The following is a 24,648-nucleotide window of genomic DNA, read 5'->3' on the forward strand; positions in this document are numbered from 1 at the left end:
ATTGTAAACATGTCTTTAATTTTACCCTATCAATTTGAGCCGGAATCAGACTGCGGGATGAAAATAACAGCGTTTCGACGACATGGCGACAAACACACTCTACAAACGCAACTCTTGTGTATTCCTGTGGGCGGAGGTTAGTCAAAACTGTTTTAGTGACGTCATTAAAGAAGGAAGTAGAGGGATGTAGTCCAAACTGGCCGTTCGATGTAGGCGACTTCTGTTAAATAAAAAAATCTCGCTTGGCATTGAACTTTGAGCTTTAAAATTTTACAGATTTTATTTATACTCTAACAACAACATTACACACTAACTAAAGTTTGAAACATGGGATCACGAAGAACGGGACCTTTAAAATGAGTAATATTTTAAAGCGTCTTTGGTGTTTCCATGGTTTCTACCATAATGGTTTCTAAAATAAAACCGGAAACCGAGGGCTAACGCGGGTATGATGCAATTGATAGGCGTCCCAGAGCCCGGAGCCATGGTTAAAATTGCAATTTTCTCATGATTTACAAATAGTTGGAAACATTTGGGATATTGTAATTACTCAAGTAAACACTAAATATATAACACTGGCCTAGTGGTTTTTGGATATTTTACTGCAAAAAATATTACATATTGCACCTTTAATGTATTATAGTTTTAGTTTTAATTTATTTCCAGTTAGTATTTTTAGTGCTTAAACTTAAACTTATTTCAGTTAGTTGCCAAGGCATCATTTCTTATTTTTTTTTTTTTTTTTTAGGTCATCCAGTTTGAAATGTTGACTACAACAGATTTTCTGTCGCAACGTTCCCTCTGTATTTGCAATTCTTTGCAGCTTTTAGCCACTGCCTACAACACGATGGATCTTTCACTGGAAACCGAAAGTAACTCACTCCCACTAAACGTTTACTCTTTGAAATCTTGCACCGAGAACAATTCAAGTTGATACCATTTAGGGCTGCACGATTAATCGCATGCTATTCTCACGCGCATTTCGTCAGTAAAGCCGGTTCCCTGATTACCGCTAAATCACCATCACCTGCTTTCAAATGAAGCGGCATTTAATAGACGGAGCCGTAGGTCACTGAAAAGCCACGCAATATCGCGTTCATATCGCAGATGAATCGCCTGCGATAATGAACGCGATATTGCGTGGCTTGTCCGTGAACTACGGCTCCGTCTATTAAAAGGCGCTCCGTTTAAAAACAGGTGATGGTGATTTAGCGGTAATCAGGGAACCGGCTTTACTGACGAAATGCGCGTGAGAATAGCATGCGATTAATCGTGCAGCCCTAATACCATTATGAATAAAAGTTTGCTAAGAAGTATTTCCTACTAAAGCAAGGCAGTATTTGACTTCGGTAAGCGTATCCAAAGCAGACTGGTGGGAGTGGCCTTGGACAGCAACATGCCTAGTGCATTATGGGTGTTGAAGTTTTCCTACCTATTTGGTAAAAATGAAGACAACAGCCGTGTTTCTGTTTTCTCTAGTCAGGAAGCACCGATTTAAAAAAAAGGGGAAAAAAGCCTTTCTACTGCATAGGCAACCAAGTTTTATTAAAAGCTATTTCTTGTGGTTTCCCATCTCAGATGATGTTGCCTCACCTCCTGTTCCCGTGGAGAGTATGCACAGGAACACAATCATTATTTGTCACACGTCCCCATTTGAATCAATAAGTAATATGCATCATTAGCGTTTTTGCAATGGAAGAATCTTCCTGACTGAACAAAGTATGTGAACAACGGGAAGAAAATGAAAAGATAAAAGACAGGAGCAACACTTTGATCAACAGGCAGTGAAACCGTCTCTCCATTTCTCCTTGTCATCCTGCTACAGCAGAGGATGAGAAGAACAGTCTTTAGTTGTTCTGCACTTCCTGTTTTCCTTTACCTTCTGTTTCATAAAACTGGTTTATTTTAATTTTTTCCCAAGTGAATATACAAAATGAATCAGCAAGTATAATAATTGGATTTTTCGCTCACTTTTTGACCTCAAACATGTTTTATGCTACTAACAGATAAAAGTAAAATGTCCATAACTAAATGAAGGATGGATAACAGAAACGCAGTTTTATAATTAGCTGTATTAGTGTTATGTTTCTCAAGTGCTAAAATGAGGACAACACCCACTTTATGATTAATGAAGACCAAAAAAATCCCTCATGCTGCATTCCTTTAATTTTTTAGGATGGTGGAGGCTGTACCCCTTTTGTTTTTACTTTTGAGTGCTGTGGGGCATTTCAAGCTGATTACACGCCTCTTTATCTCTTGACATTACTGACGACTTGAAAGAGAATTTATGATTTTGTTTAATATTCAGCAGGAATACATTAGCGTCACAACATGGGCTGCTGGCAAACACATTTGTGCCTCTGCCGCAGCAAAGATTATATAAATGCAAACTTTTCAAATAGAGATTTCAGCAGTGCTAAAAGTTTTAGTCACACTAAATTTAAAATCTAGAAGCTTGACTTTCTTTTGGATGATTTTGCATGATGATTTGCATGACACTCGATTTTTTTCATGTTCTGAAATTTAAGTGGTGCTTTCCAATGTTAAACTCATGCTATTTGCTGTTGTTGGTTGTTACTAATGTGGACTGAGTGGTTATGTGGCATGCATACAGCCCAAGTCTCAGTGTTCTTGTGAACAGGGTTACAGATACATATTTGGCAGACAATTTTATCCTAAAAAAAACCCCTACATTTCATTAAAGGTATACATTTGATTAGTTTATGCATTCACTGGAATCAAACCTATGTTCTACTAGTTAGTTTGCTGTTTGGTTACATCATTTGTTCTTAAAGTTACAGTGAAATCAAAATGGATGCTTCTTATTTTTTTATAGAATATTGCAGTTATTATAAATGATTTATCTGTGCACATCATTAGTTTATTTATTTTTTTTCATGTGCCTCATAATCTTTAATCAAAATAACTTCCCCTCCCTCTTTCAGCTCATCTCTTCTCTGATGTTGTGTTTACTGCTGTGGGGGCGGGACAACCTGTCACTCACATGAGATCGACCAATAGCAAACCTCAACCATCCAATCAATTCTCAAAGGACAAAATCAAGTCCCGCCCTAGATTTATTCTTGTTCGAGAAGCTGTTTCACTTGGATATATGTCACAATAGGGAAGAACACTTCTGTTTCACTAGTTGTTGGTAAGCTTTTCGTTATGCATAGCCACATAACCAAAGCTTTATTGGTCATTGAAATACATAAAAAATTTATTTGTTTATGTAAATCTATGAAGCAACTGTATCTGTCTGACACAGGATGACACACACCTTTTAGAAGAGCATTCATAATGTGAACAGGTGTAAATGTCAAAAACATTTTTTTACTTGTGAAAAAAAGCATAAACTATTAACTATATTTGGTCCCACTTTATATTAAGTGGCCTTAACTACTATGTACTAACATCAAAAAACAAGTACAATGTACTTATTGGGTTCATATTGAATTGCAAAACACTTTTGCAGCTTTTGGGGTGGGATACAGGTAAGGTTAGGGAAAGCTCAACAGTGTAATTATAAATGTAATTACAGAAATTAATTACACATGTAATTACATGCAGGTGTTTTTAAAATATAAGTACAATGTAATAACATGTGTGTACACAATAAGTACATTATATTAAATGATTAATTTAAATGTAAGTACATAGTAGTTAAGGCCACTTAATATAAAGTGGGTCCCTATATTTTTGATGTACTAAAATCTAAAATTGAAATAAAATTAATAAAAACTATATAGACATATAAAATAAACAACAAAATGACTAAATCTATCTAAAATTTAAATGAAAATGGAAAATATAAAAAATAAAATAGTATGTCAATGATACTAAGTTAATAGTGACTTTGATATATATTCTGTATTGCCATTTCATCGCTCTTCTCAAGTTTCTTCCCGTGTGATTTGATGTATCATTCATCAAAAGTAGAAGCTATATAATGTAAAAATTTAATAATATGTAAAATATTGTGGATCAGAAGGTCTACTACATCTACAAAGGCATCACGAGCCCTATGAAACTGCTTTGAGATTAAACCAAGTGTATAAGAAGCTGTCATCTTTTAATCTAGTAACTAGATACAGTTATGCATTTTTGAGGGTGTGAAATAGTTTCATTTAGAAGCTTCGCCCTTAAAAAACACTGGCATCAATGAGACATTAATAATTTGCACTGCCAAATGTACATGCACATTGTGATGATATCTTAATATACATTCTGGAGGGCTTTTTATGATTTCCTTCTCTCGAGTCCCGATTAATATCTCAACGTCTGTACACATATTAAAAACAAGCAGCAGAGAATTTGATTATCAGTGTGCTTATGTTTGTGTGTGTGTAAGGACATCTCTCACCTCGCTCAAACTGTGTACAGCAGCGTATAGATGAATTCCTGTCTGCTATCTCAGCCCACCGCAGTAAGTTTGTGCGGTGTGACAGGGGTTAATCATTGTGCCTCAAAGTGCCCCTCTCTCTCGCTCTCTCTCTCTCCAGCTCCGCTAAAACTGATAGGCATGTGAGGGGAGAATTGGAAAGGATTAAGCTAATGTGATAGAAAAGCCCCTTAGCAGAAGACCTGCGGGCCGGTATCTGTCCAGAGACAGAGCTGCTGGATTCAGGGGGACTCTGTGTCAAGACCCCAGCTCATGAAATTTTAGAGAAGCAGCACTATCTTCCTGTGGCACTGGGGAACAGGCCTCGGCCCGCTAGTTTCAGCAGGGATTCAACTGATCCCGGTCCATTTTTGGTTATACAATACTTTTAGGATGATTTTTTTTCTTGGTCTCTAAAGGCTAGAATACACTACACAATTTTTAAAATCTGAACAGATTTTAAAACACTAGGCATCACTACGGAAGAGGATTAGGGCCAAGCAATAATAAAAAAATAAAACCATCTCGAGATTAAAGTTGTTAAATTTCAAGAAAAAAGTCGAGATAAAATGTTGAGAATAAACTCGTTAAATTACGACAAAAAACTTGTTAAATTTCGAGAAAAAAGTCGAGATAAAATGTTGAGAATAAATTTGTTAAATTATGAGGAAAAAACTTTATTCTCAACATTTTATCTCGACTTTTTTCTCGAAATTTAACGACATTTTTCTCATAATTTAACGAATTTGTTCTCGTAATTTAACGACTTTTTTCTCATAATTTAATGAGTTTATTCTCAACATTTTATCTCGACTTTTTTCTCGAAATTTAACGACATTTTTCTCATAATTTAACGAATTTGTTCTCGTAATTTAACGACTTTTTTCTCATAATTTAATGAGTTTATTCTCAACATTTTATCTCGACTTTTTTTTTTAAATTTAACAACATTTTTCTCATAATTTAACGAATTTGTTCTCGTAATTTAACGACTTTTTTCTCATAATTTAATGAGTTTATTCTCAACATTTTATCTCGACTTTTTTCTCGAAATTTAACGACATTTTTCTCATAATTTAACGAATTTGTTCTCGTAATTTAACGACTTTTTTCTCATAATTTAATGACTTTATTCTCAACATTTTATCTCGACTTTTTTCTTGAAATTTAGCGAAATTTTTCTCATAATTTAACGAATTTGTTTTTGTAATTTAACAGCTTTTTTCTCGTAATTTAATGACTTTATTCTCAACATTTTATCTCGATTTTTTTCTCGAAATTTAACACGTTTTTTCTCGTAATTTAATGAGTTTATTCTCAACATTTTATCTTGACTTTTTTTCTCGAAATTTAACGACATTTTTCTCATAATTTAACGAATTTGTTCTCGTAATTTAACAACTTTTTTCTCATAATTTAATGAGTTTATTCTCAACATTTTATCTCGACTTTTTTCTCGAAATTTAACGACATTTTTCTCATAATTTAACGAATTTGTTCTCGTAATTTAACGACTTTTTTCTCATAATTTAATGAGTTTATTCTCAACATTTATCTCGACTTTTTTTTTGAAATTTAACGACATTTTTCTCATAATTTAACGAATTTGTTCTCGTAATTTAACGACTTTTTTCTCATAATTTAATGAGTTTATTCTCAACATTTTATCTAGACTTTTTCTCGAAATTTAACGACATTTTTCTCATAATTTAACGAATTTGTTCTTGTAATTTAACGACTTTTTTCTCATAATTTAATGACTTTATTCTCAACATTTTATCTCGACTTTTTTCTCGAAATTTAACGAAATTTTTCTCATAATTTAACGAATTTGTTCTTGTAATTTAACAGCTTTTTTCTCGTAATTTAATGACTTTATTCTCAACATTTTATCTCGATTTTTTTCTCGAAATTTAACACGTTTTTTCTCGTAATTTAATGAGTTTATTCTCAACATTTTATCTTGACTTTTTTCTCGAAATTTAACAACATTTTTCTCATAATTTAACGAATTTGTTCTCGTAATTTAACAACTTTTTTCTCATAATTTAATGAGTTTATTCTCAACATTTTATCTCGACTTTTTTCTCGAAATTTAACGACATTTTTCTCATAATTTAACGAATTTGTTCTCGTAATTTAACGACTTTTTTCTCATAATTTAATGAGTTTGTTCTCAACATTTTATCTCGACTTTTTTCTCGAAATTTAACGACATTTTTCTCATAATTTAACGAATTTGTTCTCGTAATTTAACGACTTTTTTCTCATAATTTAATGAGTTTATTCTCAACATTTTATCTCGACTTTTTTCTCGAAATTTAACGACATTTTTCTCATAATTTAACGAATTTGTTCTCGTAATTTAACGACTTTTTTCTCATAATTTAATGACTTTATTCTCAACATTTTATCTCGACTTTTTTCTCGAAATTTAACGAAATTTTTCTCATAATTTAACGAATTTGTTCTTTGTAATTTAACAGCTTTTTTCTCGTAATTTAATGACTTTATTCTCAACATTTTATCTCGATTTTTTTCTCGAAATTTAACACGTTTTTTCTCGTAATTTAATGAGTTTATTCTCAACATTTTATCTTGACTTTTTTCTTGAAATTTAACGAGTTTTTTCTCATAATTTAATGAGTTTATTCTCAACATTTTATTTCGACTTTTTTCTCGAAATTTAACAAGTTTTTTCTCTAAATTTAACAACTTTAATCTCGAGATGGTTTTATTTTTTTATTATTGCTTGGCCCTAATCCACTTCCGTACATCATACACTTGTCGACTTTGGTTACAGAGAAAAACTGGGCATCATATACTAAACAATTAAGGATCACATACTACCAGACTTTAAAATTGTTTCAAGCACAACAAGCAAGTAGTTGTTGTAGTGACTCTGTGCTGAGTCGCAAAACAAAAACGCATTTGGATGTGTCTTGGGTGGGTAGACACAGTCAGTATGGACTGTACAGATTACAATGTATGTTAGAAGTGAGTGGTGTAGTCTGTTGTTTATCTGTGCTGTTGGGTCAAATATGGAGGCCAATCTGTTATGCGGGTTCTAGGGCTGTGCCGATAAATGATATCAAATCGAATCGCGATAAAGTATATGTCGATAACGATAATAAGCTCTAGGCATTTTTACTAGATATGGATTAATATAAGAGCCAATCATACAGCAGAAATATGCAACAACAGCCAATCAGCGTGCAGCTTTTAACGTTCACGTCAATTCACGACATTCTAACGTGCGCTGCAGATTTTTTGTAGCTTGTCATAGTTGGGATACTCTTTTAAAGCTGGAAGCATTAACAGTTTATATATCGAAATATATATCGTTATCGATCAATATGGGAAAAAATTATCGAGATTACATTTTTGACAAATCGCCCAGCCCAAGCAGGTTCTGTTAATTTACTTTTGTTTTGTTATTGCATTTGTATTGTATTGTATTTTATTGCAACACTGGTAGATAGAGAGCCACTTCAGTTTCAGTAGCGACACGTCGGTGTTGCGTGTGACGCATTACAACTAATGCAAGTTACGTAAGCGGATTACTTTTTTTCAGTAACATGAGTTACTTTTTTCAAGTAAGTAATGCAAGTTACTTTTTCTCATTTATTGACTGACAGCTCTCCTGTCCCCATGTTGAGAGAAATCATATGTGCAGAGGTGCTGTGTAAATTTTGTTATCGATTGTTATTGTTCTAGTGTCTTTGCTGCTGACCTTTGATGATCCAGTTCAACCATACAAATAAGCAAAAATTACTTTAATTTTTAAAAATGAATAATTTTTAATAATTTTTAAAAATGTATTGCTAAAGTAAGAGACTTATTCTCCTGTAATCCAGAATGGCAGCACAGCTGAAAGGTTTGTTTGAGCTCCGCCTTCTTCTGTACAGGAGTCGATTTGCATTTTCTTCAGCATGAGGCTTATTCATTTTAGTTTTGGTGTGAAAGGGCCTTTACATTTGCCAAAAATGGAACTTTTTTAGAGTCTGTGCCCCTAATACACTACATGATCTTCTGTGAAATCTGTCAGCTCTGACTGTCCAAAATCTGCAGACTGGCACAGATTTTCAGCAACTATTGTTGACTTGTCTAGACTGAAAATCAGGACAAAAATCTGAGTAAAAGTCGTGTAGTGTATTCCAGCCTTTCATTATATTACTGACCTCATTTTTGGATTAAAGGCAGTTTCTGTCTTATCATTATAATATGTTCACTGGTTTTGTTCCATGGTTTTTGTTATGGACTTTTATTTTGAAGTGTTTCACATTGTTTTCTATGTTCACTTCTTGTTTTTAGTTCCTGTTTCACTTTGTTTCCATAGTTACCCTCATTTGTTACTTTAGTGATTCATTTCTATCACCTGTGCCTTGTCAAGCCCCTTGTTACCCAGAGTATATGTGTTTCAGTCAGTCATCGTTGTCTTTACATGTTGTAGTAAAGCTGTTATGTTTCCAGTCCTGCTACACTGTAACAATTATAATATTTAGATATTTGATAACACTTTACAATAAGTTGCCATTAATAAACTGCTTTTATAGAACAGATAGATCCGGCCCTTGATTCTGATTGGTTGAGCCGCATTCAAAGCCGTTGTAAAATTCCCCGATAACACACAGCTGACCTCATTACATAAGTATCGCTGCGCCACTGAAATGTGTATATTACTGCATCTGTCTTAGCAACCACTCTTAGCAACGTAAACATATGTTTGTTCTCTATTGATTTTGTTCACTGAAGCTTACTGCATTATGTAGAAGAGTATTGTGAGAGAGATATCGAGTGACCGAGTGTATTACCTGCATTCAAATTTAGCATTTTCCTTCAGGTCAATCCTGTGTTCATAATAAAAAAATCCATTTGAATGTCCGCTGCGATCTTGTCCTTTTAACATTTAATGGGTTTTCCGTGCCCTGCTGACACTGACAGCACTAGTCAAAGCATTTGTCATTTGCGTCTTGTTCCGTGTTCACAACAAGTTTCAATATAAAAGTCTTTGCGACTGAGTGACTCCCTCATAAAGACAATCTTTGAGGCCATCTAATGGCATAATAAATGTAACTTCTGTTGCTATAATATTTGTATTGTGTGGTAACCGTTTTATAAAAGCAATAAGTCCTGTGAAGCCGTGGTTTATAGTAAATTTATAACAGCTAAGGGGGTTTCCGCTCCGCATCGTGCCTAACAACGCCCCTTAGCTGTTATAAATTCACTGTAAACCACGGCTTCTTGGGGCTTATTGCTTTAGTTTAGGTGTTCAGAGTAGTACTAGGTGGTTGCTTACTTTAAGTCTATGGGATTTTTTTTTTTTTTTAAGTCTAATCACTTACTAAATTAATATCACAGGCCACTTGATTTGAGCTATCATTCATGTCCTGTACAAACTGTGAGATTAAAGTATAATACTTAGGGCTGGAACTTTGATAAATCGTAGCAAACTTAGCAAATCTTATCCTTAGCAAACACCACTAATAATTGTGTGCATGTGTTTATTCTATTATACATGAGTAACGTCATTCATGTCTTGATGTGTGTGTTTCTGCAGGTCTGCTCATCGGTTCAGGATGTGCTCTGTATCCTCTCGGGTGGGACAGTGAGGAGGTCCGACAGACGTGTAACAACAGCTCAGATCAGTTTGAACTTGGTACGTCCTCGTGTCACCTTCAATCTGAACTTTATATACATCTTCAAACATCTACATTATTTACACAGTGATAGCATTGAACAATCAATACACTATGTCCAACAATTGACCTTGCTTTAAAGGGTTAGTTCACCCAAAAATGAAAATTCTGTCATTTATTACTCACACTCATGCCGTTCCACACCCGTAAGACCTTCGTTGATCTTCGGAACGCAAATTAAGATGGCTCAGTGAGGCCTCCATAGCCAGCAATGACATTTCTTCTCTCAAGATCCATTAATTTACTAAAAACATATTTAAATCAGTTCATGTGAGTACAGTGGTTCAATATTAATATTATAAAGCGACGAGAATATTTTTGGTGCGCCAAAAAAAACTAAATAACGACTTATTTAGTGATGGCCGATTTCAAAACACTGCTTCAGGAAGCTTCGGAGCATTATGAATCAGCGTGTCGAATCATGATTCAGATTGCATGTCAAACCACCAAACTGCTGAAATCACGTGACTTTGGCGCTCTGAACAGCTGATTCGACACGCTGATTCATTATGCTCTGAAACTTCCTGAAGCAGTGTTTTGAAATCGGCCATCACTATATAAGTTGTTTTTTTTTTTTTTTGGTGCACCAAAAATATTTTCGTCACTTTATAATATTAATATTGAACCACTGTACTCACATGAACTGATTTAGATATGTTTTTAGTACCTTTATGGATCTTGAGAGAGGAAATGTCATTGTTCCCTATGCAGGCCTCACGGAGCCATCGGATTTCAACAAAAATATCTTAATTTGTGTTCTGAAGATTAATGAAGGTCTTACAGGTGTGAAACAGCATGAGGGTGAGTAATAAATGACAGAATTTTCATTTTTGGGTGAACTAACCCTTTAAAGAGATCCCATATTCAAGCACAAAGTAAATGTAATGTATTCAGACAGTTAATTGCATAATATATGCAATAAAATATAAATGTATTATAGTTTAACTTTATATTAAATGCAAATAGCTGAACTTTTTTGACCTACTTAGGTAGGACTTACATAGTTCATATTTGTTTTATAATTACTTCTATTGTCTTTGAAACACGGTGCACTTTAAATTATTAATCAAGTACTTTGCATGTGCTTTAGTAAGTTCAACACCAAAATAAGTGTACTTTTTTAACGCATGACAAAATATTGTTTTTAAAACTGTTTTTAAATGTACTTTAAAGTGTTAAGGAATAGTCATGAAAGTGGCCTTTTATTATCTGAATGTAAAGGTTTTTACTATATATATTTTAAGATTTAACGTACACTTAATGCACACTCAATACAATTAAGTGCGCTTCTTTTTCACAAGGTAGCCTATAGTTCACTCAAAAATGTGTTGCCCATTTTATCATCCACCAGATGAAAACTGTGCATTCAATTGCTTTGAACAGTTAACAGCACAGCTCTCCTCATCAAGCTGCATGGTTTGAGGCATCATTCACATTCAAACCAGTTGCACTAAGTATGAGCGATAGTAATGCTGATGCTTGTCTTAGCAAACACCACTAAATGTTGCTACATAAACTATGAATCACCATGAGGCTGGGAACATGAAAAGGATAGAATGCAAATGACCGTTGATTCAAGTACTCCGATTTGTAGACTGTCATAGAGAGAGCTTGTTTGCATTCAGTGCCCAAACTACTCTATTACAATTGTGTCTGCATTAGGAAAATCCCAGACCTCGGCTGTTTGTCAGAAGGAATATTTTTCATGATAAAAAACAATATCACATTGCTATTGCAACATCTATTAAGAGTGAAAAGCGCTGCATGATTTCAAAGTAAGAAACTGCATTATAGCGTAACATCAAGTGGGTCTGTCTCAAAAGAATTGGTTGGAATTGAGAATATTTCTTTCCTGAGGTTGTCTGCTCTCACTCTGGGGAATTTTACTATTTTAAAGGCAGCACATGATTTGAAAGCTAAGGGCAAATGCATCAAAGTTGTTTGAAATATTTGCCGCAATGTTGGAACAAACAAATGTTGCCCAGAAGTTTTGTCTGTCTCCCTATGAGTGTTGCTTTAAATGAGATATCAGGGGGTTTTGGTCCTTTGATGTACCTGTAGGGAACCTGTAACAGTCCTTAATGAATGCCTCAGTGTCTTGCTTTCTGTCTTTCTTCCTTTTAAGTTATAGAACCTTGTCGTTTCTGTTCGTTTTGTAATTTGAATAGCCTGCTGATCCACTAAGCAGCATGAGTCTGTTTTATTCCCTTCAGTCTGATACTATGTTTAGCATGAATGCCCTTGAACTTATAAATGCAAATAACTGCATGGCACACTCCAATTTTATGTAATTAATCATCATTATGATGCCACTGCCTTTAATTAGCAGCTTCATTTGTATTTATAAAATATTAAACACTTCACTGATTTTAGAACCTATAATGTTCCAGTTGACTTTGGCATGAATGCTAACAACTTTATATTTTGGCACGAGAAATATATTTTGGTACTAGACTAAAAGTAAAACTAAAACCATAAAAAAATAATAATAATAAAAAAAAAAAAACATTTTCATTACTTGAAATTAGGGATGCACCGATACCGATAATAGTATCGGTATCGGCCCTGATAGCAAGCTCATGTATTTGTACTCGTACCCCCGATACCAAAGACCGATACCTCATGTGACGTAACTGACAAAATTGTCCGTTCACAGAGACACCGGCGGCAGCAGCAGCAGAAACAATGTCAGCCTCAGAGGTGTGGAAATACTTCAAAATTAATGATGACAACACATACATTGCGAGCTGCATGCTTTCAGTCACAATTCGTTATCGATTAGTGAAGGCGGGATAGGCGGAATCCCGCTGATGACACAGACTGGAAGTGCGCTCTCTCGCACGCGATCTCTCTTTTTCTTGCGCGCGATCCCAGTTCTCTCAAACAGCGCGCCATCAGTTCTCCTTGCGCCTGAATGGTCAAATGCTCATATACTGTAGATGTCAAAATGTTCATCGTGTGGAGTATCTCACGTAAGTACAGTTGGTTATGGCTTAAGTGGACGTAAACATTTGGGTGAAAACAGGATATGTGTCAGTATCCATGGATTCGGTCTTAAAGGTACCATAGCCTATATTTGTCATCAATGTTAATAAAACAACAAAATATGTTAAATAAATGTATACATGGTAAATAAACCTACTGTATCTTAAAAACAAGTTTATTTAGTTTGTATCTATAGTATTTGTTGTATTGTTTGTAATTTGTTTGTAAATTTCTTTTTATATAACAACAATTATATATATATTGGTTATTATGCCCTTTGAAGGTTATTGGACACTGTGAAATTTTTGTTCTTTAAGTTTGTAACAGGCACATAAAAAAATTATTACTTTTTTCATTAGAGTAATAATAAAGAAGCTGTCCTACATTCATTAGTCTCACTGTGTTGTGCTTGGAAAACTGCAACATCACCAAAACAAAGAGAGAGAGAGAGAGAGAGAGAGAGAGAGAGAGAGAGAGAGAGAGAAATTAATAAATGTATAGGTATCGGTAGTGATAGTACTATCAGTATCGGCGAGTACTAGAAAAAAGTATCGGTCCTTCCCTACTTGAAATAAAATATACGTTTTCATTTCAGGATTTATTTCAGTTAGTTGCCAAGGCAACATTTCTCATATCCATTAGATTAAGTTGTTGAAGTACTAAAATAACAATTAGAACGAAAAACTGAAATGTCTTAGGTTGCGTATGAAACCCTCTTGCCTGTGAAGGAGAACAAGATGCTGCTTCTGGTATTGACGCTATGGGGAACTCCATCAGCATGACTGGTGTCTGAGGCATGTGTAAAAAAAAGTCAATACTCATTGGCAGATGGCAGTCCATGACATCACATATGGAGCGCCAGTGAGTATAAAAGGGTGCCTGAGTTACACGTCATGAACTCTATTGTATGAGGGAGACAAATGAGACACAGCGTCTTGTTTCCCTTCTGAGGGAACCGGGTTTCATACGCAACCTAAGATGTTCCCTTTTGAAGTAGAACTTTGTCGCTGTGTCTGGTATTGACGCTATGGGAAACCAATACCCATTACGCCATGCTGAGGGAATGCCTGCCTCACTAGACTCTGAATATGCACATAGTGGGCATAGCATAAATCAACTCTAAAGACTACCCAGCCAGAGTCAGAAGTGTGTCAACCCTATGGGCACATCCCATTTGACTCATATAGTGGCACAACTCCCTAAGCCATATTAGGAAAGATCCCCAAGCTTCTATGCTTTACAGCAAGGGAATTCCTGGCTGTTACACCTTCCTCCCTGCCTTGTGGGACAGGCCTCTATATGGCCCCAAGAGCAGAACTCAAAGGGGAAAATACCCAAAATAGCCTCAGCTGTGTCAGGCATATCTCACCAGTATTTGATAAGGCTCTTAGGGGGAGCTTCTACTCCATTTTAACAACCCTAGAGTGATTAGGGTAGAATAGCTCACACCCTGAGTAAAGGCACTTCTCCAGGACTCACTATAGTTCTGGTTAATGGTTAAATTATAGAATGCTACAATGATGAGGTGGGATGCCATTGGCTATCCACCTCTAGTCAGCAGTTTGTAACACTAATCACCCCTATAGAAGCACCCCAACAAAGGGGAACATATATTCCTTCTTCCGAGTAATCGAAACAGATTGACTCTTGTGAATTGCCCATCATAGTTCCATTCACTCTGCTTTACTCTAAGGGGTACTTGAGCAGCCTACTAAAGGGACCATGCAAGGTGCTAAAAACCTCAGTAATTAGCACCTCCCTTCGACACTGCCACTCATCCAAGGGGGAGTAAACAGTACATCCTTACCCTTTACTCAGGAAAGGGAGGGAAACGAGAGCAGGACATAATGCAGTTCTAGGTTCCACTTAAACACCCAAATGTAACTGAGGAAGAGCAGCCCATACCCTGCCTTGAGTCAAGACATTCTACCTAAGGCCCACTATAGCTAGCGCTTCATCTTTTTCTTTAGCTTAAAACCATAGTAAGCAACAGATAATAAGGAGGGATGCCCCGCAAGCGAACTTCCTCTGCTTATTAGCATTGCTGGACCAGGACTAGTAGAGTACCCATCAAAGCACCCATCCAAAGGGGAGCATACATCCCTACTTCAAAACCCAATAGCAGCCTGGAGTTGCTATGAGAGGTACAAACAGCTGACTTTCATCCCACAAGAAAAAATCCATGCGAGAGGGGAGCTCCCTCACCGCGGCTTATCACAGTAAGCTTCCTCGAGAGCTGCTCTATTGGCAAGGCAGGAGCCTTCAAAGAGGATGTAGCACCAGGGGAGAGATAGCTAGCAAGCAGCTCTTCAACTGGGCCATCATCACATAGCATTGCCCACATGCAAATAATTTGAATACATGGGAGAGACTATATGAGCTAAATATAAATTCCTCTAGTATCTTGTAATACCTTAATGTGGACCTACAGAAGAAATAAAAGTCTCACAAACTTGTATGCGTGACCGCGGTGGTGGATTAGGATACATAACACACACAGTTTCTGCCAATCTCATGTTAATTTTGAGTACCTATAGAGTAGTATAGCATTCAGCTAAATAAATGTATTTAAACTCACACAATATACCATCGCATTATCCCTGGATATCTTTTGAATCACTACAATGAATATAGCGTACAGTGAATGATGAATAATGAATTTATGAATTCACTACATTCGTGTTGTTTACATTATATGCACCTATTGGTGCCTATTGCCAACAAAACAGACATTTGATACAGTTTTACTTATTACCTGTGGTTCTGACTCATCATTATCATTGTGACCGCTCCATCTTTCATTTTCAAACGATCTGTAAATCCTGCATCGAACTGGGCCATGTTTATAAAACCATTAGCACCGATCCTGAGGGATCAAGCAGCCATTGAAAAACACAAGATATTCTCCATTTCATTTTAACCATTAAAAAAGTATTGCAACTATCAGACACGACTTTATCCTTAGTTAATTTAAGGCGGTTTCTATGGTTATTCTAATGACAAATCTCAAGAGCCCATTAATGTAATGCATGAGCACAAATCTCTCAGCTTCACTGTTCACTGTTCTTTGGGAAACAAGGTTATCTTTCCCTCACAATCAAAAACACACTTTTTTGGTGACATTGTTGATTTCGTAGTCTAAAAACAAAGTGACAAATCTTTTTCGAGCAAGTCCTGTGCAGCACTTTCGACGACTTCCGCAACCTCAGCTAAGCACATTGATGGGTGTATGCCCATACAAGGAATTCCGGCCTTTATTACTTTATTACTTTATTACAGGGCCATACTCAAAAAAAAACAAAAAAAACCACTCTCCGAAACATGTAGGAAATCTGAAGGAGTATGTTTGGCACAGAAATAGTCTGTCCTACGTCCAACTCGTTTTAATAACCCCCACCCCAACTCTCAACTCTCTCTGCATCTAATTCCTCAAAATCAGACATCACATTAATCAGTCAGCTCTGAAGTGGCAACAGAGCGAAAATCAAACAAGAAAATCAAGCAAGAACAGAGCTTCTTACCATGAATGCAACGTAATGAGTGCAGTCCAGCTCCCTCGAACGCTCCAACTTACTCTTATCTTACACACGCATACAAACAAGAGGCTCCTGAAGACAAAAAAAGCTGATGACATGTAACTCAGGCATCCTTTTATACTCACGGGTGCTCCATGTATCACGTCATGGACCGCCATCTGCCAATGATTTTTTGCTTTTGTTTACACATGCTTCAGAAACTGGTCACGCTGATGGCATTATCCATAGCGTCAACACCAGATGCAGCATTGAAACTCCACGTTGAAGGGAGCTTAATTAAAAACCATGTAGACATGAAAAAATTAAAAAACACAAAACAAAATTACATAAACTTTAACACTTTAAAATGAAAACAGAAAATATTAAAAATAAAATATAATGCAAAATATTAACAAAAACTATAATATTATATCAATGATACTAAAATATCACTGGTGCACTGAACTCTGCATGTTCCAAGGAAACATGAGCAAATTTGAAGCTTGAAGCTTTAAGAGACTTTAGGAATATTAATAATGTCTGAATCAGTGTGCCAAATTTTACAACTTTGTACAATATTCTTCCACAAGCTAAGTGATGAAAAATCTTTGTCACATAATAAATAAATAATAAAATTTATCCATCACACATATGATCACTTTATTCTTTGTCTTTTGAAGCTTTCAGAAGTTCATGCACTGATGCCCACACTCTTTTTCTCTTCTTGTCTTCAGGCTCTTGTCAGATTGGCTGGGCATATTACTGCACCGGGGCGGGAGCCGCCTCCGCCATGTTGCTGTGCACTTGGCTCGCCTGTTTCGCAGGGAAGAAACAAAAGCAATACCCATACTAGAAGAACGGACCTCAGCTACGGCCTGAACCACAGCAGGACGGATGCCTTAGACTCAGTGGAGACCGGATCTGTGGCCCAAGGCATGATGGCTTTCCTCAATTACTGCAACTTCGACTCATAAAGACTATATAATAATAATGCTCATATGGACATTTGTGTGATTCACATGAGCATGCACTTTTCAAAGAGGCGTGATTTTTGACAATAATTCCTCTGCTCTCTAAAAAACTAGAGAGTCTTTAACGCAAAAGGACCAATTATTGTTTTTGTTTTTTTTATGACCACTGTTATGAATTTTACAGGCGTGCTTGTTTCTTTTTTCCCTTTCTCTGAAATTGATATTGTAAAAGTAAGCTTTGGTTCAAGTGTAAAAAGATAAGTAACACTTTACTTGAAGTCTGTATATATAATGTATTAGTATTATTATGCCCTATAATACATCTTGTAATCACTAGTATGTTAAAGACCTTTAAAAAAAATGCATTAATAATTAGGCTTTAATTTAAAAATGTTTAATCAGCATTACATTTAAATAATATTACTCTCTCTCTCTATATATATATATATATATATATATATATATATATATATATTATTTATGTAAATATATACAATTAAAATGTTAAAGAATTAAGAAATACCTTCATACATACATTATTTATACAGACTTCATGTATATTTCAAGTGTTATGAAAATATATATTTATCATTATTGTGAAGTCTTTATATTTACATATCCATTGTGAAATGCAATAATATTCATGGTTAATATCTCTGTATTACCTTTTTTGTTTCAAAGCTTGATCATTTTTACATAAATGTATGCTAGATATATAGAGTACAATATATGTTCTGGTGACATATGTTTTTATCTTATTGACATATTGTGTTAAAAAAGACAACAAGGAGGAATCATTGCTTATTTGATTCATCTTTTGTTCGTGAATAAAATCTGTTTATCAACATTTTGGTTTTTATGTTACTGAGGCTGCTAGTGCTGGATCTCTTTTTTATTTGTGGTTTTTAAACATGTCATATTATCTGATGTCCTACAAGGACATTAAAGGTAAAGTGTGTAATTTTACCGACAGTATAGTGGCACCAAATGGAATTATAATGGGAAAATACATACTTTTGAGTATGTAGTAAGATAGTTACGGAAGAGGATTAGGGCCAAGCAATAATAAAAAAATAAAACCATCTCGAGATTAAAGTTGTTAAATTTCGAGAAAAAACTCGTTAAATTTCGAGAAAAAAGTCGAGATAAAATATTGAGAATAAAGTCATTAAATTATGAGAAAAAAGTCATTAAATTTCGAGAAAAAAGTCGAGATAAAATGTTGAGAATAATGTCATTAAATTACGAGAAAAAAAATTGTTAAATTTCGAGAAAAAAGTCGAGATAAAATGTTGAGAATAAGCTCATTAAATTATGAGAAAAAACTCGTTAAATTTCGAGAAAAAAGTCGAGATAAAATGTTGAGAATAAAGTCATTAAATTATGAGAAAAAAGTCGTTACATTTCGAGAAAAAAGTTGAGATAAAATGTTGAGAATAAACTCGAATGAACCAAGCCAATCAGTTACGAGGTGAATCATAACATTACAAACTTTGATTTAAAGCAAAGTTTTAAAAAATCTGAATACGAAAAATACGAAATACGAAAGGTACAAGATTGTGTACCTAAAGGCTTTAGTTATAGAAAGAACTACAATCCCATGAAACACTGAGAACAGCATAAATTAAAAACGGTGGAGAAGTATTTTGAGAGCGTAGAGAGATTGACTTGATTACATTCGCATGTGCTTCAAGGGAACTCTTTTGCTGCATTTTGCTTTTTTCGACTTCCTGATTGGTGGAATTTTCTGTGCAGCATAATGGGTAATGTAGTTTTCCACAATGAAATCTACTGTTAAACACGATTATTATTATTATAATTTTTTTTTTTTTTTTTTATTGAAATAATGCGGACTGATGGCTTCAGTAGTAGCAAATACCATCGATTAACCACCTCGAAGCTCAAAGTAGGTCTGTCTTTAAAGTTATGTTTCTCTTTACAAGACACAAATAACTTTGGTGTAATGAATTCATCAAGTACTCCGTCGCACGAAAAAGAAAAAAGAAAAGACATTACTGTTGAAAAACTAACACTAAGTATAAATAACAAGTATGCCATTATGAAGTATGAAGTGTGGGCTCCCACCAGCAGAGTCGTGCCTATATGGTCCAGAACCGTCTTCAAAGGCAACTGTCACAGTTTGGTAGTGATGGGCACTTTCAAAACACGCTTTGTAAAGCTTTGAAACCTTTGTAAATCAATTCCTTGTCTAGCTAGCCAAAATTCCAAAATAAACAGGATTGCCTCATCACTGAAACTCTTGAAAAGATTACGCAAAGTAAAAGAAAACATTTCCCACAGTACATTAAATCTAAGTCCACAAATGTACCTGCATTAGTTCTTGTGAGGATTTGTGTTTGCTCATTAGCACCAGCTACAACCATTTTTCATACAGAATAATATACATTGTTTTACATACCATTTGCATACTGATGCATATTAAAAGTCAATATTAAATGCCATTTGCAACCACTTCCATAATCTGACAGTTCAAGAAAAAAAAAGTAGGTTCTTACATTTTATTCATCGGGAATTGATTAGATGGTTCAATGTGAGTAAGTTGTTACATTTGACGAATGATTGTAAAGTCTTCAAAAATAATGTGCAGATTTCTTGTTTAATACCTGTGAAAGATCTTCCAAATGACCCTAATTTCAGGTGGTAAAGAAAGCTAAAGTTGTACGATACACGTGGTGTTTATAATTCATACCCTGAACTCGCTCACTCATTAGTGAGGCATGAAGCTGCTCCTGTGATCTGTTCCCATAATGAGAATACCCATGATACCTTACACACACTGAGGAAACCTCTGTGTCTCTTTCATTCTCACTTCTAAGAGATCCTGTTCTTTTGGTGCTAAGTGTCTCTCATTTCTGTGAAAGATCTTTTTCTCCCATTGATATTGCTGGAGATTGTTGGAAGTTTGAGGTGCGCAGCATGACACATTGGGGTCAAGTGAACAGAGCATTTCTCTCCTCCATTATCTCAGCTTGACATCTCACCACTGGCAGTCAGAGAAGATACAGCAAAAAGACTGTTTGATATTGTTACTGCCATTATACGCAATGGTTCACTGAACACATTACTATTAATAGCCCTGACATGTGAAAGAGATGTGAGAAAGGGATTTCTGATGCTAATAAACTGATAATAAATACCCAGCTGGGCTAATGACATATAATTAAAGGGTTAGTTCACCCTAAAATGAAATTTCTTTCATAAATTACTCACCCTCATGTCGTTCCAAACCCGTAAGATCTTTGTTCATCTTCGGAACACAAATTAAGATATCTTTGATGAAATTCGATTATTTTTGTCCCCCATAGAAAGCAATGTAATTACCACATTCGAGGTCCAGAAAAGTAGTAAAGACATCATTAAAATAGTCCACGTGACTACAGTGGTTCAACCTTAATGTTACGAAGCGACGAGAATACTTTTTGTGCACAAAAACAAAACAAAAATAACGTTAAGGTTGAACCACTGTAGTCACGTTCACTGTTTTAACAATGTCTTTACTACTTCTCTGGACCTTGAATGACGGTAATTAGGTTGCTTTCTATGGGTGATTAAAAAAAAAAAAAAAACTCTTGGATTTCATCAAAAATATCCTAATTTGTTCCAAAGATTAACAAAGGTCTTACGGGTTTGGAACGACATGAGGGTGAGTAATCAATGACAGAAATTTTCATTTTTGGGTTTCTGTTGCTCAGAACCCAAACCCTAACTTAAAGTATGGTCAGATGAGCAAAATTTCACAGGCAAACTAGTGTATCTATGGATGAAGCACCTCTCACAGAGAAGTCACTTTAAAAACAAACAGCTTTCTGTTGGTCAATGCAGCAAATTCTCATGGCAATTAAAAATCACAGAAAGTCTGTGTAGGGAACTTTTTCACTCTCACAAAAAATTTCACAAGGAAAACAGGTCCATTGTCTGTTATCAATAGTGTAGTGATGTATGAAGCATAGTTAACACAAAAGTCACTTTCAAACCAAGCAGTTTTTGTTAGTTAACACAGTGAATTTCCATGACTAACTTGAACCCGTTACGAAATGTGTATTTTGAAACCTTTCGCCTTCATTTACGCCCTATTGAATGACTTGATTTCACTGAACAGCGGTAAATGTGACCACACCTAAACTCTTGATTATGCGGATTCCTATTGAAATGACTGGATTTCATTTAAGAAATTTCATAGAGCAATGGTAAACTACACTTGTGACCAACCTTTTACATTTTTGACACAATATTGCCAGTTAACTTATGTATTTTGTTCTGCTAATGTAAATAATTCAAAAGAAGTTAAAGTCAAATCATTAGAATTTTTTTGCAAATTGATTGAGTAAATGATTCAATGACTCACTCATAAAAACTGTCAATTGTTTTGTTCCTGAATGAATTAGCATTTTAAATGAATCAGTTGAGTGAATGATTCAATCACTCTCTCATTGCTGAAAGAACCAGTCCTTTTGAATGAATCGGTTAATTGAATCCCTCACCTGTCGCCACCTACTGCTGTGATGATGTACCATATGCAGAAAGAGACATTGGAAAATCCCCACCACAAACTGTCTGTCTGAAATGCACAAACAGAAACGTAGTGATACAAACTAGTAAACTAGTCACAGTGCTGTTGGACTATTATAGAGTGTAACAGTGTCTGCCCACTTTTTCAGCAGCCTTTGTTTCAAAAGAGTATTTTTTCCATTAATTTTTCCACCAAGAATCAAATCAACCAGCTAAAAGATGAATTACAACATTACAAACTTTGATATGAAGCAAAAAAAAAAAAATGTTAAAATCTGACAAAAAGACAAAAGTACACTAAGGTACTTAACGGATATTATGAGGGAAAGAACTATGGGAGTGGGCAATGAGATACAGAATATCATAGAGACTTGAGGTATGCTTTTTCAATTTTTGCAATTTTCAGCATCTGGCAAACACTCTAGTAAAGTGTCAGCGATAAACACATGTTCTGCAGAATGTGTCAATTTACAGATTGTAAATATCAGGTTTAATGGCTGCTACACCTCAGGCTGGATCCATGCTTTCATGACACCTATAAAGCCTTAAATGGTTCCCTGAAGGAGTAAGATATTGTTTGTAATAAATCTTTGATTACCTTCGTAATCTTTAATCAAAATATCTTACCCTCCCTCTTGCAGCTCATCTTTTCTCTTCTCTGATGATCTGTTTACTGGTGCGAAGGCGGGATCAACCTGTCAATCACATGACATCACAGCAAACCACAATCATCCAATTAATTCCCAACAGACAAAATTCTGATTCGAAACAAAAGATTCGTAAAGCTTCGAAGTTTCATGAAGCAGTGTTTTGAAATCGCCCATCACTAGATACTGTTGAATAGTCGTTATTTTGTTTTTTTGGCGCACAAAAAGTATTCTCTTCGCTTCATAACATTAAGGTTGAACCACTGTAGTCACCATGACCTGTTTTAAATATGTTTTTAGTAGCGTTTTGGGCATCTGAAAGTGTTAATTATCTTGCTGTCAATGGAGGCCTCACTGAGACATCAGATTTCATCAAAAATATCTTAATTTGTGTTCTGAAGATGAACGAAGGTCTTACGGGTGTGGAAGGACACGAGGGTGAGTAATTAATGACAGAAATTTCATTTTTGGGTGAACTAACCCTTTGAGTTTTTTTTTTTTTTTTCATTTTATGATGGTTTGCACATTTGCATGGATCATTTTTTAATATAAAATAAGCAATATAATAACTATATATTGACATTTACTTTGTTTCATACAGTTTTGCCTTTCACAAGCTCACATATATATGAAAACAATCACAAAACCTGCAGATTGCGTGAATTTAAATGTTTTCTCATATATTTTGACAGTTCAAAAATCTCTCAAGATTCAGAATTCAGTGTGTTGTTATATGGACGTGTTATGTTGACAGAACTGTTTCATCCGGCTATGATGTAAAGCACATCTACCTCCTGCTTCAGCTCACTGTCGTTACATTCTCCAAACACAGCCTTGAGTCTTTGAGAGCAGCATTTGAGAGATATGTCATGCGTTCACTGACATCTGTATGCAAACACAGCTGCACATACAGAACGCCTTTGAGAGTCACTCAGTGTTGCACCACAACCTGGTTAGAGGATTAACCACTGAGACAATCTGAACAGACTCACTTATGTGCATCAAAGTGCACCAATTACATGTATTACTGGTGGGAAATCAATGTAGTGTTTATGTGACCAGACTGAGACTAGCATTCACATTTAGTCACGTACACTAAAGCCAGCTGAAAATGACTTATCGTCACATTTAAATCCAGAGGCCTTTTCCAGTAGGATAGCCAGTAATCTAATGGTTCGGCGATGACATTAATGGCGTGCAGTAATGACTACACAGGAGCTCAATGAGTAGTCTATCTCAAACCATAAAATAAATGTGTGGGTGGATGAGGTTCAGTGAAATGGAAATTAGGGGTTAACTGAAGGATGCAGCAGCTAATTTCAGAATGGCGGGAATTCATATTTTTTTATGATCGCAGTGGAGGCCCACTTTGAAAGCACTGGAGTAAGCATTTTTCATCAAATATTAATAAACTTCTATTTTATAATTTGTTTGGCATGCCTGTTTTCATCATGTACACACTTTAAGAGAAAGCAATACAGTTATTGATTTCAGTGGTTTCATAACTGTTTATTACATTAGTTAATTTTTTCTCAAACTGTGTAGATTATAATATTTTCATCAGTGTTTTCATGCATGTTTTACACATTTTAAAGGAAGACGAATTGATTTTGACTTTGGATTTAGATTTTCATCTTTGCTTATTACATTTTGTTGGTTAGCTTTTTTCAAACTGTGTATAGTATCATATTATATCATTGATTTTGACTTTTAATGATTTTCATCTTTGCTTATTACATTGGATTTATATATATATATATACATATATATATATATATATATACATATATATATAGTCATTTTATTGGCCAATTTATCTTAAAAGGATATGCGTCACATACATAAACAACCTCGGACAAAGAGGCCCAGTAATTACCATTCACTTCTTGATTAGGTCTTCATAAAAGGTAAAAAGCAGGT

General features: G+C 35.1%; 1 protein-coding gene across 1 annotated transcript in view; it reads left to right on the forward strand.

Moving 5' to 3' along the window:
• LOC125248507 (LHFPL tetraspan subfamily member 6 protein) overlaps window positions 1-17,555 on the forward strand; it is a 111,548-nt gene extending 93,993 nt beyond the window's left edge. Inside the window, exons 3-4 of the mRNA XM_048160425.1 lie at window positions 9,942-10,040; window positions 17,315-17,555. Coding sequence (XP_048016382.1) covers window positions 9,942-10,040; window positions 17,315-17,433 — 218 coding nt within the window. The 3' untranslated portion in view covers window positions 17,434-17,555. The remainder of the gene's footprint in view (window positions 1-9,941; window positions 10,041-17,314) is intronic.
• Window positions 17,556-24,648: the final 7,093 nt, after the last annotated feature.

Source organism: Megalobrama amblycephala, linkage group LG16 (genome assembly GCF_018812025.1).
Source record: "Megalobrama amblycephala isolate DHTTF-2021 linkage group LG16, ASM1881202v1, whole genome shotgun sequence".
NCBI classification, from domain to species: domain Eukaryota; kingdom Metazoa; phylum Chordata; class Actinopteri; order Cypriniformes; family Xenocyprididae; genus Megalobrama; species Megalobrama amblycephala.